This window comes from Macrotis lagotis, chromosome 1 (assembly GCF_037893015.1).
Source record: "Macrotis lagotis isolate mMagLag1 chromosome 1, bilby.v1.9.chrom.fasta, whole genome shotgun sequence".
In the NCBI taxonomy this organism is placed as follows: domain Eukaryota; kingdom Metazoa; phylum Chordata; class Mammalia; order Peramelemorphia; family Peramelidae; genus Macrotis; species Macrotis lagotis.
In genome coordinates this window covers 348,458,539-348,476,118 of record NC_133658.1, presented here as the reverse complement: position 1 = coordinate 348,476,118, position 17,580 = coordinate 348,458,539, and the positions used below count along the sequence as shown (strand labels likewise).

Sequence of the window (17,580 nt, the reverse complement as noted above, 5' to 3'; positions counted from 1 at the left end):
TCTGGTCTGTAACATGGAGATCCTCCACTACATCCATTTTCCTTTTATGCCTCACTCTGATCTGAAGGGGACCAGACTTCTTAAAAGCTCTACCTGTAGAATCCAAGCTGTGGAAAGGCCTATGGAGCTGGACAGGTTTTAAGTGTGGGCCCCAGTCAATTAGAAAAAGTATAGTCACTTTAATAGAACATCATCACCAAAAGGTTAGATACCAGCAGATTAATTTTTTCAATTATAGCAATTCAAGAAGAATATTAAGGTATGAAGGGAAGTTGTATCTTCCATTATAACAGCTCCTTGAAAATAGGATTATTTCTCTTTTTTCTTTACATTCCCAATGCCTTTTATAGTATCTGGTATATAGTAATAGTAAGCACTTAATAAAGGCTTATTGATTGATTAAATAGAGACCACATCTACATAAAAGAAAATATTCTTTAAGTAATTAATCAGCCAATCAACAAGAATTTTATTGTATTTATTATATGACAAATACTGTGCTAAACCTAGGGATAAGGAAAATAGACAAAAATAGCTTCAAAAAGCTTACAATCTGGTGGTGGGGACAACATGTAAATAATTGAATGCAAATAAGATATATCACCATCTCTACCATACTCTCTTGCATTAGTATATTTTTTGAAGATTAATGCTTGGGGAGCTTTGGAGAAGTTCTCAGAAGGCATTATTCCAACTTAATTTTAACAAATTCAAAGCGTTATATAGAGAGGAAAGAAAGTTTACCATGGACAGTTCCTGGGCAGCTCCCCACATCCTGAGGAAGTTTAAATAACACTATCCTTACAAAATCTGCATACTTGAATATGTAAGTAGAGTTCCACCCTTCCAGGAAGGGTCTAAAATCATCTGAAGATACTTAGGAGCAAGCATTTCTTTTCTTCTTCTGATACTACTAGCAAGAGCATATGTCATGGGACTGCATTTATATTGTATTCTTTGTCCCCTAGTGACAAGAGTTGAGTGACCTCATCTTGGACAATTATAAATGTCAAATATAGGTTAGCCAAGAGGCATTGACTTCCACAAACAAGGTACAGTGTCATCACTCATGATAACTCATACTTCCACAAGTGCTTTAAAATTTACAAAGAACTTTCATTACCAAGTCGTGTGAGATATTCAGTACAAGTATTATTATATCTATTTTACAAATGAAAAACCGAATCATAGAGGAATAAAGTGACTTAAATATGGTTGTGGAACTAGTAAGCACCAGATCTAGGGATGGAAATCAGGTATCCTAACTCCAAGTTCAAACCACTCCCCCCCCATCTTTTTTTATCTGTTACACCATACTGTCTCTCCTATGATGAGATTAAAAATATGAGTACTGAAATATAATAGTACAGCTCTGTAATACTAGTAGCAATGCTTTTCATCAAGCTGTTGATTATGGTTATAAAACTTAAATCTTTGCATAATGAGTACAATACTTCTCTGGGATAATCACTCTAAATCACTCAAGTGCTGTAGGACATCTAAATAATCCCACAAGTTAGTCCTAGGAAAAATAACAGGGGGTGGGGAAGATGAGTCACAAATGTTGGGACACACAAGCTGTCAGAATTCCAGTATTCTGTTGTTTAGAGTTTCCAGTTTCATAAGATAATAAGATTTTAGAGATGAAAAGGACCTTGGAAATCATCTAGTCCAACCCCCTCATTTGATACAATTTTATTTGATCCATTTTATCTTTTATACATCAATCAGTTACATGTACTGACTATTTGTGCATCAGATACTGTTAGGCGTTGGAGAAACAAAAAGAGAAAAAAGACAATATCTACCCTCAAGGAGCTTATAGTTACTTCCCAATTAAAAACAAACTGTCCCACAGCATCTTCCTACAAAAAGCTCAAGAAAACTGCCTAATTAAGTGATTTTGACCTAGAGAGCAAATCACTCATTTTTTTGTAATTTACTGTTTGATAGAAGAAGGAAGGGCATTGTTTTAACTTCAGTAATTTGCTATCAACATTGGATTTCATATTTGACCTAAATTTTGTTGCTTCTTCATTTCTAAGATCTTGGTCATTGTGTATATTATTCTTCTGATCCTGCTTACTTCATTCATTTATTATGATGCAATAATATTTAATAGTATTTATCTACCACAGTTTAATCAGCTACTTTCCAATAGCTAAGCCTATAGCTTGTTTGCAGTTTTTTTGATTAATGTAATTAATACTGCTGTGAATATTTTCACACATATAGATCTTTCTCCCTGTTATGATGTCCTTGAAGCATAAATCCATCACTAGGATTGCTGAATCAAAGGGTATGAACAGCATAGCAATTTTCTTGCTAAGAATTCCCAGAATGGCTGAGCTAATTTGCAGTTTCACAAGCAAGGAATTATTAGCTCTCTCATTTAATGGAGAAAACTGAGGTCCAAAGGAGGGAAATGACTTGCTCAAGGTTGCAGATAGTAGCTAGAATTCAAACACAGATCTCCAAATCTGGGACTTTTTCTATCTTTTTTCTGGTTCATCATAACATAATATAAACCTTTCAATGGCTGATTTTCCAAAGTTGGCTGACACCAAACTCTTTGGAAGAGGTCTCAAATTCATTACATACATAAGGTCTTCCTGGCTCACAGGTGAATTTCATATTCAGTATCTTATGCATAGTATATTGGGGTGTCTGCCCTTGTCTAGGTTTTTTTAAGGATCTCAAAAAGGGGTTTTATATTGTGTAGCAGTAAAAATGGATAAGGAATGATCCATGCCTTCAACAATACAGTCTATTATTGCTATAAAAACACAATACCCTAAATCTCTGGAGTCTGCAAACTGCAAGATCAACCCCCACCCCAGGCACACACAACACCTTTCTTCTGAGACTCAACATAACTTTACAACTACTAAGTTTGATCATCACAGGTGAAAAGGGAAAAAAAATGGCTCAAAGCTTGCTTTCTTATTCTATCATTTCATTAGAATCACAGAATGCTAGTGCAGAACAGGATCTCAGATATCATTAATCATGAGATCAGAGGATCTGGGAGCAGACCTAAGACATCATCCAGTTCAACACTTTGATTTTATGAAGGAGGAAAACTGATGTATAGAGACTCCCAGACCTGCCCATGTTCATATAATAAGCAAGAAATAATTCTAGGGTTCAAACCTATATCTTCTAAATCTTCATAAGAAAGGAAGCTTTCTCTCCAGGATAACTCCCAGTTACCATGAGTTTGAGTTACCCTGGCCAGGGCTCACTTACTAGGGAAGAATGTAGGTCAGCTCCCAGTCAACAAGCACAACAGTATCCTTCTAGTGGTGATGCAATCCAGCTTCCTCCAATTCCCAGAAAATGGGAACAGTGGAGTTGTCAATCCCTTTTCCCTCCCCATTCCAAGACACCTCCACCCACCCACCTACCCATTAATAATCCAAGACTCATTGTCACATGCTTCTGGAGGAAAGGAAACACTCAAAAGGAAGACAGAATGAAAGGTACCACCTACTATTGAATGAGGATTTTCACCAGGTTGATGTGGCCACAAGTGGCAGCAGCATGCAGGGGTGTCCACAACTCATTGTCCTTGGCATTGACATTGGCCCCATGGCTCAGCAGAAGCTTGACTATCTCTTCAAAGTTGTCTATGCAGCACTTTAGGGAACAGGAAGAAGTACACAGAAGCAGAGAGGAGAGAGAGAGAGAGTGAGTGTCAGGCCAAAGGGAGACTAAGGCAGAAACAACAGGGTCCCAGAAATCACCAAATTATAGCTTACAGGTTTTAGAGCTGGAAGAAACCTTGGACATTAGATTCTACAATGCCCCCTCCCCTTACTCTGCAGGGAAAGAAAATGAACTCTAGGAAGTTAAGTTCAAATGACAGACTATATATAAAGTACTTTGAAGATTTTAAAGTATAATAGAGATGCCTGTTATTATTACTAGAGTGACTTCCTCAAGACTTTACTGGTACTAAGTAGGAGAACTAAGATTTTAAACCAGGCCCGACTGGATCCAGATCCAATATTTTTGCTATATCAGCTCAACTATCCCTCACTTTTGTTCTCTATTTCATTCAGCATTTGCAAGGACTACACCAAGGGAGGCATAGCAGCAAGAACATGGAATCTAATGTCAGAGGACCTGGGTTCTTATTCTTGTTGGCCATTTGCATCCTATGTGATCTTGGCAAGTCCTTCCCCCACCTCAGTTTCCCCTTTTGTAAAATATAAAATTGTTAACCATCTTAGGAAGGGGAGAGGGAAGAGAGGAAGGGGAAAGATTTGGAACACACACAAAAAAAACCCTAACTCTGGGAAGACATATGAACTAATGTAAAGTGAGGTGAGCAGAGCCAGGAGAATATTATATTCAACACAGCAATAGTGTAATGATGTTCGACTGTGAATGACTTAGTTAACCTGATCAAGGCAATGTTCCCATACAGTTCTGAAGGACTCATGATGAAAAATGCTATCTACCTTCAGTGAGAGAGAAATGATGAATTTTTTTTTAGGTTTTTTTGCAAGGCAAATGGGGTTAAGTGGCTTGCCCAAAGCCACACAGGCAGGTAATTACTAAGTGTCTGAGGCTGGATTTGAACTCAGGCACTCCTGACTCCAGGGCCAATGCTCCATCCACTACGCCACCCGGCCACCCCAGAATTGATAAATTTTAAGCACAGATTGAAGTATATATTTTCACTTTATTTTTCTTCATTTTTTCCCAATATGTTTTATATGACTTTACATGTGTAATTGATATCATGTTGCTTGTCTTCTCAGTGGGTAGGAAAAAGGTGGTTGGGAGAAAAAAATTCAGAACTCAAAAAAATTTTTTAAATGCTTAAAAATTTTTAAAAATAAAAATATTTTTAAAAAACTAAAAAAATGAAAAGAAAGTATATGTATAAAGGTTCTTCGAGGGCATTGGACATTCCTGGTAATCCTCATATCAATGCCTCCTAAATGTTCCTCTACCTGGGAAAAGGTCAATCTGCCATGAAGTGACTGGTGCTGCCTCTTCTAGGCAGCCAGTCTTAATGAACCATGAAGTCCTTTCCAAGGTTATCTCTGACTTGGGAGAGGCAGCAAGGTTTAGCAGATAGTCAGTCTCCAATACAAGAAGGCATGGGTTCAAACCTTATCCCTGTATATGTGACTCTGGGTAGGTCATGAAACCTCTCAGTGTCCCCAGGCAACATCCTAAGACCTTTTTTTTTGTGGCATAGACTCCTTTGGTACTGCAGCTAGGTGACAGAGGATAGAGTATCAAACCTGGAAGCAGTAAAACTCATCATCCTCAGTTCAAATCTGGTTTCAGATGTTTACCTTGTGTAACATTAGCAGAGGTAGTTTCCTTACATAGAAGTGCTCTTTAACCAAAGAAATCACAGTTCCCATACCTATCCTTAATCCTTACCTAAACCTAGGTTGTCAGTGTAAATATATGATAACTTTCTTATGCCCACTGTATATTTTTCCACTGATGACATCATTATCATCATTCATCATCATCTCATCTCAGATGCTATTTTTTTCAGGGACATGTTTCCAGATTCCCTCAGTTACTAGTGCTATATTCTCTATTCTCAAATTACTTTGTATGTACACATGTTCTCCCAGAAGAATATAAGCTCCTTGAGGACAAGAATCTAACACAATGTCTTGTACATAGTTAAATAAAAATGTTTTCTGAATTGAATCATTTTTCAAATTATTAATGAAATAACCTATGAGAAGCAGTATATAGTAGAGACTTCCTTGGAATTAGGTCAGTCTGGGTTCAAGTCTGGTCTCTTATTATACAAGAGAGTCACTAACAGTAACCTAGACAACTCTCTAAGACTAAGAGATGTTATAAGTTGTGGCTCTATTGTTAAGTCTGCATGGGAGGATGGAGTTTTTTCACCAGGGAGGTCACTACATTGATGACTCACAAATTGGTTCTGTTCCCAACCCCATTCCCACCTCCAATAAACATTCACACTCCCCTTGCATGACAGCTGGCAAGACTGGCAGGCCAAGGAACAACCATTATAGGTCTACAATTTTGCCCTTCCCATGAACCTTTGGTAAGAGAGAAGAGAGAAGTAGTTATAATAGCAGCCAATCTCAGGGCAGGAAGTAGGTCTTGACCCCCAGCTATTCCACATCCCTTCATCAGGGGACAGACACTGGGCCAGCATATCCATAAGTTTAGGCCAATGACCCCAGGGCAGCAGTCTTTTCTGGCAGGGAGCCATGGAAGCTACCATTGCAACCCAAGCTTAAATTGTGGGTCTGTTTGCTGGGAAAGCACATTCTAGTAAACAAAAACCCCTTCTTATCATTCAAGGCACTGATTTCTATGTACATTTGACACTACAACAGGCAGCACCAGGCAGGGGAGAGGGAAGATGGGACAAGTACCTCATAGTCAATGGGTGCATTTACCATTGTTCAAAAAGAAGTTGGAGAGATGATCTGTGTTTAGATGGAGCTTAACAACCCAACTACTGTTCCCTATACCCAACCCCACCTGTTGCAGCCCTACCCATCCTAAGTTATCTAATAAGATGAGAATAAGTCCTGAAGGGTCCTAGGCTTAGAAGGGGGCAAGATACAGATCCTTCTGATATGATCTCATCTGTAAAAGGAGGGGGTTTGCAGGAGAACAAGCAATACAATAATAATAATAGGGAGGCTGGTAACTAGAGAGCCCAGCCTAGTCAGGAAGACTCTACTTCTCTCAGATATTTCCTAACTGTGCGACATGACTGAAAAACAACTTAACAACAAAGACAGATAATTTTGAAAGAGTTAAAGACTGTGATAAATGAAATCTTCAACCATGATTCTAGAAGACAAGTGATAAGGATGCCAATCTATCTCCTGCCAAAAAGATGATGGATTCAGATTAAAGATTGAAACATTTATTTTTTGGAATTGGCTAATGTGGGAATTTGTTTTGCTTGACTATGCATATTTTATAAGAGTTTTCTTTTTTCTTTTTCAATCAGAAGTGAAGATGGGAGGGAAAGAAAATATACTTTAATTAAAAAAAACCATAAATTTTTTTTAAATGAGAGTCTTGGATTAGAGGTCCTTTCCAGTTCTGATTCTAACCTACTATAATACTATCATAATGACTCTTTCCTGGGAAATAATGGTTGCTGGAGATCACAGAGAAAGTAGAGACCAGGGAATGGGCAGCTTGCTCAGTTTCAGTGATCCTGGCCTGTAAAGGATTACCACACAGGAAGAAAAGAGTTAATGGAGATTAGAGATACCAAACCTCAAAATTAAATCAAGGCCATATACATATCCTCTCACATAGTCCCTTGAGCATACTCGCACACATACACATACCACCTGACTTTCCTTATAGGTCATATAATTTCCACCTTGTCCTGTTGGCTCTTCTCTCAAATGTAGACTTGGAACAGAATATGCTACTCCATGAAGATATGACCATAGTTTTCCAAAGCTATTTTGTGAATCTTGAATAAGTCAGTGCCTTGCAGACAAATGAAAGCCCATGGCAAACACCCATTAGAACATAACAAAATGATAGAACAGGAGATAAGTGCAGCTCTTCCCATTTTTGTAGAATTTGACACAGGGCCTCTTTGAAATATCCTCATTTCAAGTCAAAGGATTTGGGTTAAAACACAAATTTTGCTATTTACTGCCACCTCAACTGAAAAATAGGGGGATTGTACTAGAAGGTCTCCAAGGTCTTTTCTATCTCTAAATCTATGATCCTATGATGCTGACACAGGGCAAAATAAGAAAAAGGTACATAGTTCCAAGTTGGCTGGAACATTGAATATCTCAAGGAAAGTAGTAAGAGTATGAGATAAAGCTAAAAAGTAGGTTGGAACAAGATGTCAGGATAAGTTTATGAATTCTTTGATAGCTTCATATCATATCTCCCCAATGCCTATCACCTGAGGTCCAAGACCAGCCCAGAAATGAGAGCAGAGCCTTGGAGCCCTCCTGGGGCATTAGACTGGTGCCCCAACTATTCACTAGCTAGGAGCACGTATACCCATTTTTTCACAAAGGTCACTGTCTCAATATGAATGATGTTTCTGAAATTGTCCTACAATGGAAAACTCATTCTTCTCTAATCACCATAACAAACTAGGATATATGTTTTAGCCCTGGAAATGGCCCCTTAGTTACTTGTTGGAATGTGGAATAGATCCAGGGTCAACAAGTAGACTGAAGGTGGGAAAAGATAAGAAGGGATATCTTCCTTCGCTCCCTCCCTCTCTCCCCCTAACACCAGGGATGGGACATGCCTAGGTTCTCACCTGATGCAGTGCAGTGAGTCCATCTTCATTGCATAGGTCAGGGCTTATCTTGTTCTTCAGAAAGTAACGCACTATAAAGGGAAAAGATGATGAGAGATGAGCATCTCATGCCAAAGTTTGTACCACTCTCCTACCTCCTAATCCTCCCCCAGATCATCCTTTCCCTATGTTTTGGAGAAGCTGCAGCTTTTTTTAAAACCTCTAAACATGAAACTTTAATTTCCATTTACATATCCAATATAGCCAAGTTTATTTGATTTTTAGAAGTTTGTTTTTAAAGATTAAACTTCATAATCATTAACAATATAACTATTCATGAAAATTAATTGACTAATAAATTATCATACATAAAACTACAAATTCCAAACTATTTGCATTTTGTTATTTGCAATGACTTTAAAAAACAACAAAAATGTCCTTTTTGCTTTCATATTCCTATCTGATCTTTTTCTTTGGAGAGTTTTTTTAAGATATTGATGCTTTTCTTTTTAGTATTACTAGACCACAACTTTGTGTCACATGCTTTCTTTACAGATTTATAAACCAAGTTCCTAAGATTCCACTCCAGAGGATGGAGTCAACTTGAATTGTTAACTATAAACATAGGCTAAAAATTTTACCTTTCTAAGCTTCAATTTCCTCATCTGTAAAATGGAGATAATCACATTTGCATCTTACATAGGGTTTTTGTAAGAACACTTTGTAAAAGCACTATTGTTACCTCACTTTTGTAGCTCTTTCAACAAGGGACCTAATATGTGCAAAGTCCTGAGCTAGATGCTCTAAAATATACAAAGTTTCAATAAGATATAGCCTCACATTTTACTATAAGGATTAGACCCAGATGAAAATAACTCTGCATAATATTACTTGCATTGAACATTACTGACATGCAAGGACTCCAGGAAGATACTGCACTGGAAACTTGGTAGAAAGGAATATCGTTGAAGATTCATCTCCCTGCCCCATAGACTAAGTTACTAACCTCTTTGTGCCTTAGTTTCCTTCTCTGTAGGGTGAGGAAATGGCACTAGATGAGGAATTCTTAATCTGGGATATAGGAACTTTGTTAACTATATCTCAATATAACTAGTTTTCTCTGTAATCCCATGCATTTTGTTTTATGCATTTGAAAACGTTATTCTGAGAAAGAGTCTAAGCAAAAAAAAGGTTAAGAACTCCTAGATTAGATAGATGATCTAATACCCTTCCTGTTCTGAACCTTTATCTTCTATTCCAATGTCCCTTCCACCTCAGGCATTCTATGACTCCAAGGAATGGGGATTTTTCCCTCTCGAGTGATTCAGATCATAGCCCTTCAGCACTAGATTTCAGTGTCCAGTGAAAATGTGCATTGAGGGGTGGCTAGGTGGCGCAGTGGATAGAGCATTGGCCCTGGAGTCAGGAGTACCTGAATTCAAATCTGGCCTCAGACACTTAATAATTACCTAGCCATGTGGCCTTGGGCAAGCCACTTAACCCCATTTGCCTTGCAAAAACCTAAAAAAAAAAATGTGCATTGGTCCCTTGCTAGAGAAGCCTCACTTCCAGCAAGTTTGTGACTGAGAGTCATGAGTCTGAATGGAGGCTCAGGCTCCTGTGAGCCTGACTGATACCAATGTCATTAAAATCAATACTTGGGATTTGGGAACAAGGTGAAAAACCTTCTCACTCCTATGGTATGCTCCTGCACTGTTTCTCCTTTTCAGAAGACTCTCCAACTAGGACACTTGGGTAGGATAGGCAATAATCCACTGCCCAAAGGCCAAAGGAGATAATATTTAATCCCCTTTGAGCACCAAAGCCCTGGGAGAAAGCAACCCAATCTTCCAAATGACCTTTAGGTCATACCACCCAAGGATTCCAAATGATTTGGAGATCTTGTTTTCAAGTTCCTCTAGATCTTACAAATCACTTTCCATATGAGTCAGCAAGGGAGTTAGAACAAGTATTACAACCCACATTTTATTTAGGGGTGAATTGCAGGTTAGAAGCAATAAAGTAACATATCTAACGTGACAAGGCTAGTCATCATTGAAGTAAAGAACTCTTGAATCCAAGTCCAAGTATCTTTATTTCCACTTTACTTCTGTAAAATAAGCTGGTGAAGGAAATGATGAATCACTTCAGAATCTTTACCAAGAAAACCTCAAATGGCATCATGAAGAGAAGGGCCTGACTGAAATAACTGAACAATAAAAATATGAGGAAAATGAGGCTCATAGAGGTAATGACTTAGTCATCCCAATAAGCATTATTTAAGCAGACTCTTTGTTCAAAGCACTGTGCTAACTAAGTATGTAGACAAAAACCCACTTAAGTCCTTGTTCTTCAGGAACTTACATCCTAATGGAATTGGGAGCAGAGATAAAACCTGTACACAACCAAGTAAAATTAAATTAAAAGGTTGATATGAAGGAGGGTGAATACATCCTGTTTATTTCCATCACACTAGATAACAGAGAAAGGAACTAAAAGAAAGAAAGACAGCTAGTAGATGAGATACTCAAATGTTCACAGGTAGGAAAAATACATATCAAAAAAAAACTCTATGTTCTACTCAAGGTTAATAAGCAAGAGGATCTAACTGACATAATATTAGGAAGCAACCTTGACTTTATAATTCTAGATGAAATAGGTGGAACCCATGCCTGGACAAAAACTCTGAAGAGGGATGTTTTATTAAAATAAAGGAAGAGGATGGGTGAAAGGGGTTTATTAAAAAATATAGTCATGTTGAAGAGAACTAGGAAACAGAGCAGGGAAATATGGTGGAAACACTTAGGTAATGAAAAATGGAGGGAGATTTTCTTAATGAAGTATGTTATAAAACCACTTGAGAATAGAAAATGGAATAAAAGGGAGAGTTTGAAAAATACAGCAGAAGCATAGAAGCAGGCTATTATTAGTGATAAGGAGTTTCACTTATTCAGATAGATTCTGAATCTTTCTTTTTCTGTTTGTCTTTTCTCAGTCTCTTTAACTATCTCCCTCTTTCTCCCCTCAGATTCTCATTCATTCTCTCTCTCTCTCTCTCTCTCCCCCCTCCCTCCCTCTCTTCCTCTCTCTCTGTTGCTGTCTCTGCCTTTCTGCCTCTCCCTCTCTCTCTCTCCTCCCCACCATTATTAAAGCAGCTAATCATTTCTTGACTTATCTTAATGAATATTTCATCCTTTCAAAAGTGAAAGAGCTAACTCTGGGAATTCAATTTTTAATCTAACTCTTACTAATAGAAAGGAACTGGGTGCTGGGATGAAAGTGATAGAAATCTTGATGAAAGGGGGAGCATGAGGGGAATGGTCATTCCTTCTTAGAATTTGTTAGAAATACTATGGAATGTGCCCTAGATTTTTTAAAAGCAGATTTCAGTAGGTCCAGAGGAATGATAGATGGGATCCAATGAATTAAAATTCTACATGGAGAATTGGCTCAGGAAAGGTGAGAAGCTGTCAAGAGTGAAATTTCAAAGACAGAAAGGGAAATCGTTCTGATGAGGAAAAACAGGAGTAGTTTGAAAGAAGGATACAGTCACACACTCACACAAACTTCTTCAAATCCTGGAAAAATTCTATGCCAGATTACTGAAAAGATAGTGATTTTCTAGAAAAGAAAGTGATGACTACAGAAGAACCAGTATGACTTTAATAACAGGTCACACTAGACTGTTTACCCTATTCATTTCTTTTTAAAAAATAACATTACTAAATTGGTACATCAGAAAAATAGTATCTATATTACCTAGATTTTGTTAAAGCAGTTGATAAAATATCTCATAGTATTCTTGTGTTAAATATGGAAAGATGTGAACAACATACAAATTTAATTAGATGGCTTCATAACCGGTTGAATGGCTATACTTAAAAAGTATTCCTTAATGATTCAATGTCAGCTTGGCAAGAGTTGTAGGTTGAAGTGATCCAAAGAGCTATACTTAGCCATATACCATTTAACATTTTTATCAATGATTTAGATAAAGGCATAGAAGGCTTGCCTCTCAAGTTTGTAGATGACATAAAGAGTCAAGATTCCAAAAGGTTTTGACAAACTACAGAAGTAAGCAAAATCTAATAAGATGAAATTTAACAGAGATAATAAATAAAACAGTAAAATACATTGAAAAGAGGTAAATCAAGAATCTTACAATGGAGTCAAAAAAATCAAAATCACCTTCACAAGTCAAAGATGAAAGACTTTGAAAAAAGTTAAGGATTTGAGTGGATTGCAAACAATGGTCAAAGCAGTATGATTTAGCAGATTAAAAAAAGTTAACATAATTACAGGCTATAATTAAGAAAGTCACAACTTCCATAAGTAAGGAGAGGAGAATCTTGTTGTACTCTACCCTAGTTAGATCACATCTTGGATATGAATAAATAAAAATTGTTGATTTATTGTTTACTATTGTCCAAGCATGAGAAGATGTAGTTTGTTTTTTTTTAGATTTTTGCAAGGCAAATGGGGTTAAGTGGCTTGCCCAAGGCCACACAGCTAGGTAATTATTAAGTGTCTAAGACTGGATTTGAACCCAGGTACTCCTGACTCCAAGGCCAGTGCTTTATCCACTTACACCACCTAGCCACCCCATAGATATAGTCTTTATTGTGAAGGGAAACCCTATTCTACATGAACAAATGATCCTTTACCATCCCATCTTCTCCAGCAGATTGCTCTATCATTGCTACTCTCTCAGGTATCTTCTATCTCTCCAGTCTATTGGCTGCTTCCCTACTGGCTACAGACCTGCCCCATGCCTCTCCCTTCCTTACTGCAGGAGTACAAGTTAGTGAGATGAAGTGACTTACATAGATTATACAACTAGTAAGAGGCAGAGGAAGGGCCCCAAATCCTGTACTTGTGACTCCAAATCTAATGTTCATTCCACTATACCATGGCTACCTCCATTTTCCACAGTCTAATCAGCTCAGTAGGCTTGAACAGGCTGAAAAGACTCAACAAAATACATGAAATTTCAGAGCAATCAGTTGTCAGATGATAGAAACATGTAGAATAGCAACAAAGTCCAGTTCATTTCAGAAGTAGGGGATGCAACACGAAGTGGGCCATGAAAAGATGGGCAGATCTATGAAAAACAATACTGGGTGATATAAAAGCAGTGAAGTGTGGTAAAAAGAGTTATGGATTTGGAATCTGAAGACCTGGATTCAAATCCTGCCTCTGTCATTTACTACTCTCTAATTGTCAGAAAGTCCATCTCTCTGAACCTCAGTTGCTTCATCTGTTAAATGGGTGATGGGTAGGAGTGGGGCAGTTGAATGGACAGAGTGCTGGGCCTAGAGTCAGGAATATTCATCTTCCTAAATTCAAAATCTGACCTCAAACTCTTACCATCTGGACAAGTCTCTTAATTCTGTCCATCTTACTTTACTTATCTGTAAAAGGACCTGGAAAAGGACATAGCAAATCACTTCAGTATCTTTGCCAAAGAAAACCCCAAATGGGGTCATGAAGTTAGACTTGACCAAAAAAATGACCAAAAATAACATGCTATCAATGTACTATTAGAGTAGTTTAAGAAAAATATTCTGCAAACTGTGAGGTGGCATGGGAATATGAGCTACTATTCTCCATCACTGGGTTTTCCATAGCCACACTCAGATATCTAGAGAGAAACATCTAGAGATTGGATCCTAGTACAGCAGAAAGAATTTTGGAGTTGGACCAGATCAGTTCAAATCCAGACCTTGTCACATTACTTATGTGACATTAAGCAGTCACTTAGTTTTTCTGAGCCTCATCTTCAGCTTTTAAATTGATGATTTTGAAATACGTGACCTCTAAAGTCCTTTCCAAATTTAAATCTATGTTCTAATAATGACAGCTCAGGTTTATGAAACAGAATTTACCAAAAAGAGATACTCATAGCAGCCAGAATGAAGAGTGCCATGATTCCAGAGATTTCATAGACATGGTGTGATTCAAAATAGGGATGGATGCTCCTGGGAGGCAGAGGGGTTGAGGATGGACCTAGACTAGTTACATCTCTAAGTCACATCTCTCCCTCTACCAACTACACTAACTAGAACCCCAAGGGCTGGTGAAAACCATGGTGAGTGAAAGTTATCAATGAGAGATTTGACATTTGTATGAAGAATTGTAGGAAGTCAGACTTCTGGGTAATGTGTGAGTCACAAGGAAGGAGGCAGCATTTTCTAGCCAAGGTTGACTCTGTGATGTTGCCAAAAAAAAAAAAAGAAGAAGAAACAAAAGGTCACAGGCTCTGCAGAGGTCATCACATCTCACATTTCTATAGTGCATTAATTTGACATTATTGGTTTGCAGGGGTACAGAATGAGATATATATCTTCAGACACAGTCCCTATACTAATTTATCTTATTTGTTACAAAGGAGAGTTTTTATTTAGTTGGGGAAGTACAAAGGGAGTAGGTATAGTGACTGTAATGGGGGGATCAATTAAATGGTAAAAAAAACAGGAATGAGCAGAAGGAAGGTCAGAGGGGGCATTAACTTTTAATAACTATGTTACAAAGATTTATAATTTCATGTACAATACTCTGTTCTTTTTGCATCAAAATACTTACATTTGTTGATGTTTAACTTCATTAGAAAAAAAATAGGAAGAAAGCACATGTCATTGTGACAGATCTCTTCCACAACAGCATCAAATCTTGGCCATTTAACCCCTCAAAGATGATATGACCAAAAAGCTGAATCATCTTCCAGGAAACCTGTTATTGAGCATCTCCAAAAATGCAGCTAAGATGATCCTTGGACGACAATCAAATCAACAAGCATTTATAAGCTCCTTACAGTACATCAGCACTGGGTTAAGTTGGAGAAAGAGATATTCACAACCTCTGTCATCTTTTTACCACATATATACAATCTATTATCAAATATTGTCATTTCACACATTAACTCTTCCATCAAACTCATTTTCTCCACTCATGCAAACACCCCCCCCCCCAGATTAGAAGGTCATTCCCCCTCATCTGGATTATTGCAAAGGTCTCCCGACTTGTGTCCTCAAGTCTATCCTAGATCCACTCCATTCTTACACAATGGCCAAAGGATCTTCCAAAGGATCTTCCTAAACCATAGATCTGTCCATGTTTCTCAGATACACACACACACACACACACACACACACACACACACAAACCTCCCCCTCACTCAGTCCATTCCAGTGACTCCTTTGACTTGAAGATCAGATATAAAGTTTTCTTTCTTTGGCTTTCAATGTTTGTCCTTCATTCTTCTTCTTTTTTTTTTTAGGTTTTTGCAAGGCAATGGGGTTAAATGGCTTGCCCAAGGCCACACAGCTAGGTAGTTATTAAGTGTCTGAGGCTGGATTTGAACTCAGGTACTCCTGACTCCAGGGACGGTGCTCTATCCACTGCGCCACCTAGCCACCCTGTCCTTCATTCTTGAAGAAAACCATGCCATCAGGGAGGTGATGCCATGACAAGCAAGTGAATTGGTTTTGAGTGAGGGGGTGCTGTGCTAAGTCACCAGCCTCACTTTCTCCTCCAGAGTCATCTAAGTCCAGTGGCCAGATATGAATCAGGGCAACTGGAGATAGTCCTAGATGTGAGGCAATCAGGGTTAAGTAAGTTGCCCAAGGTCACACAGCTAATAAGTATCAGAGGCTGGATTCAAACTTCTATTCTCCTGATTTTAAGGCTCTATCTGCAAAGCACTTTATAAACTGTTCTCTTCCAATTTTTCCAGTCTTATTTACCTTCCAAATTCTCTATAATCCATCCAGAATATCCTTCTTGCAATTCTTTGAACCCTGACACTGCACTTCTTATGTCTATATTTTGGCATTGGCTGCCCCCTTTAACATCCTTATCTCCAACCCTTAGTTCTACAGGTTTTCTTCAAGCCACAGTTCAAATTCCATCTTTGTCAGTAAGTTGTTCCAGGCCCTGCTAGTGTTTTCCCCTCTAAGAATACTACTCTGTATAAAACTTGTATATATTGAACAACTTGCCTGTTGTCTTCCCCATTAAAATGTGAGCTCCTTGAAGACAAAAACTGTCTTTTACCTTTCTTTGCATGCCTGGCACATTGAAAGCTCTTAACAGATGCTTCTTGACTGACAGTAAACTAGAGAAAATGCATCTGTGTTGCTGCTGTACTCTAGGGACCAGTGGGCCCTATCAAATGATTTGCAGTTCAGACCTCCCTTATGTGATATATTCCTTTGTTAGACTACGAGCTCCAAAAAAGCAGGTATTATCTCTATTTTCTATTATATTCTATTGTAGAATATAAGTTCCAAAAAGCAAGTATTATCCCTTTTCTATTTTCCATCTTTATTTTTCATAGTGTTTTGCATAATGTAAGCACCTAATAGATGCTTTTCATTAATTTAGTATCATATGCTCTGTTCCTATATGTAAGTCTATAAAAAAAGTATAAAATAAATTATAAGGCAAATTGAGGATGTACATGGGACAAAACCAATAGATGGAGATCAGGAAATGTCTCATGTGGTAGATGATCTTTGAGTCTAGAGAAATTAAGGAAAAACCAGGAATTTTGCAAATGGGGTATGCCTCCTAGACATGAGGACAGACTGAGCAAAGTCAGGGATCTGGGAGATGCTTCATGTGAACAATAGTAAGAGCAGTTTAGCAGGTCAAATATAGTCTATTTCCAGACCTATCCTGCCAAAGCTTCAGCTTCACTGGTGATACCTTCAGGATTACAAGGTCACTCTCTGGCCATAAGGAAGCATGGTGATATGACATCTCAGAGTCATTGTGGATTAAGCTCTTTAAATGGGAAAGCCAAAGTATCACTCCAGGTCACTCCCTTTGGGTCTTCAAAGGTTGCCCAGAGAGGAGTCAGTTTCTACTGCTCATTTATTCACACAGTCTCATTAGACCTCAGAGTACTGTTCCTCCTCTCCAAGTTCCAAGTCTTGAAACTAGGCCTCACATATTTGAGATATGTGTAGCATCAGATACATTATCTTGAGTGAACAATGGAGATTCATTAGTCTATAAGTCACTCAGTCAAGAAAGTATCTCTGGGAGGTTGAGACTCAGGACTCTGCATCTCAGTGTCATGAATCTTAAAATGTGAACTTGAAACTTAATCCTACCAAGGCAGCACCACAATAGATATGGCAATACTTTTGTGTAGATATTCTTCACCACATTTAGGGGAGGGGACAGGGAAGGGAATGGAAAGAAGTTATATATATATATACATGTATGTATGTATATGGAGCACAGTGGAGAAATGTCTGGAGAGCCTGGAGCCTTCTGTCCAGGGTAAGACTGCTAGGATATGGTGGAGAAAG

General features: G+C 38.1%; 1 protein-coding gene across 1 annotated transcript in view; it reads right to left on the bottom strand.

Annotated features, from left to right (window-relative positions):
- Window positions 1-17,580, bottom strand: part of PPP1R16B (protein phosphatase 1 regulatory subunit 16B) — a 142,824-nt gene that overhangs the window by 27,673 nt on the left and 97,571 nt on the right. Inside the window, exons 3-4 of the mRNA XM_074211961.1 lie at window positions 8,285-8,355; window positions 3,494-3,639 (exon numbers count right to left, since the gene is read on the bottom strand). Of these exons, the coding sequence (XP_074068062.1) occupies window positions 3,494-3,639; window positions 8,285-8,355 (217 nt within the window). The remainder of the gene's footprint in view (window positions 1-3,493; window positions 3,640-8,284; window positions 8,356-17,580) is intronic.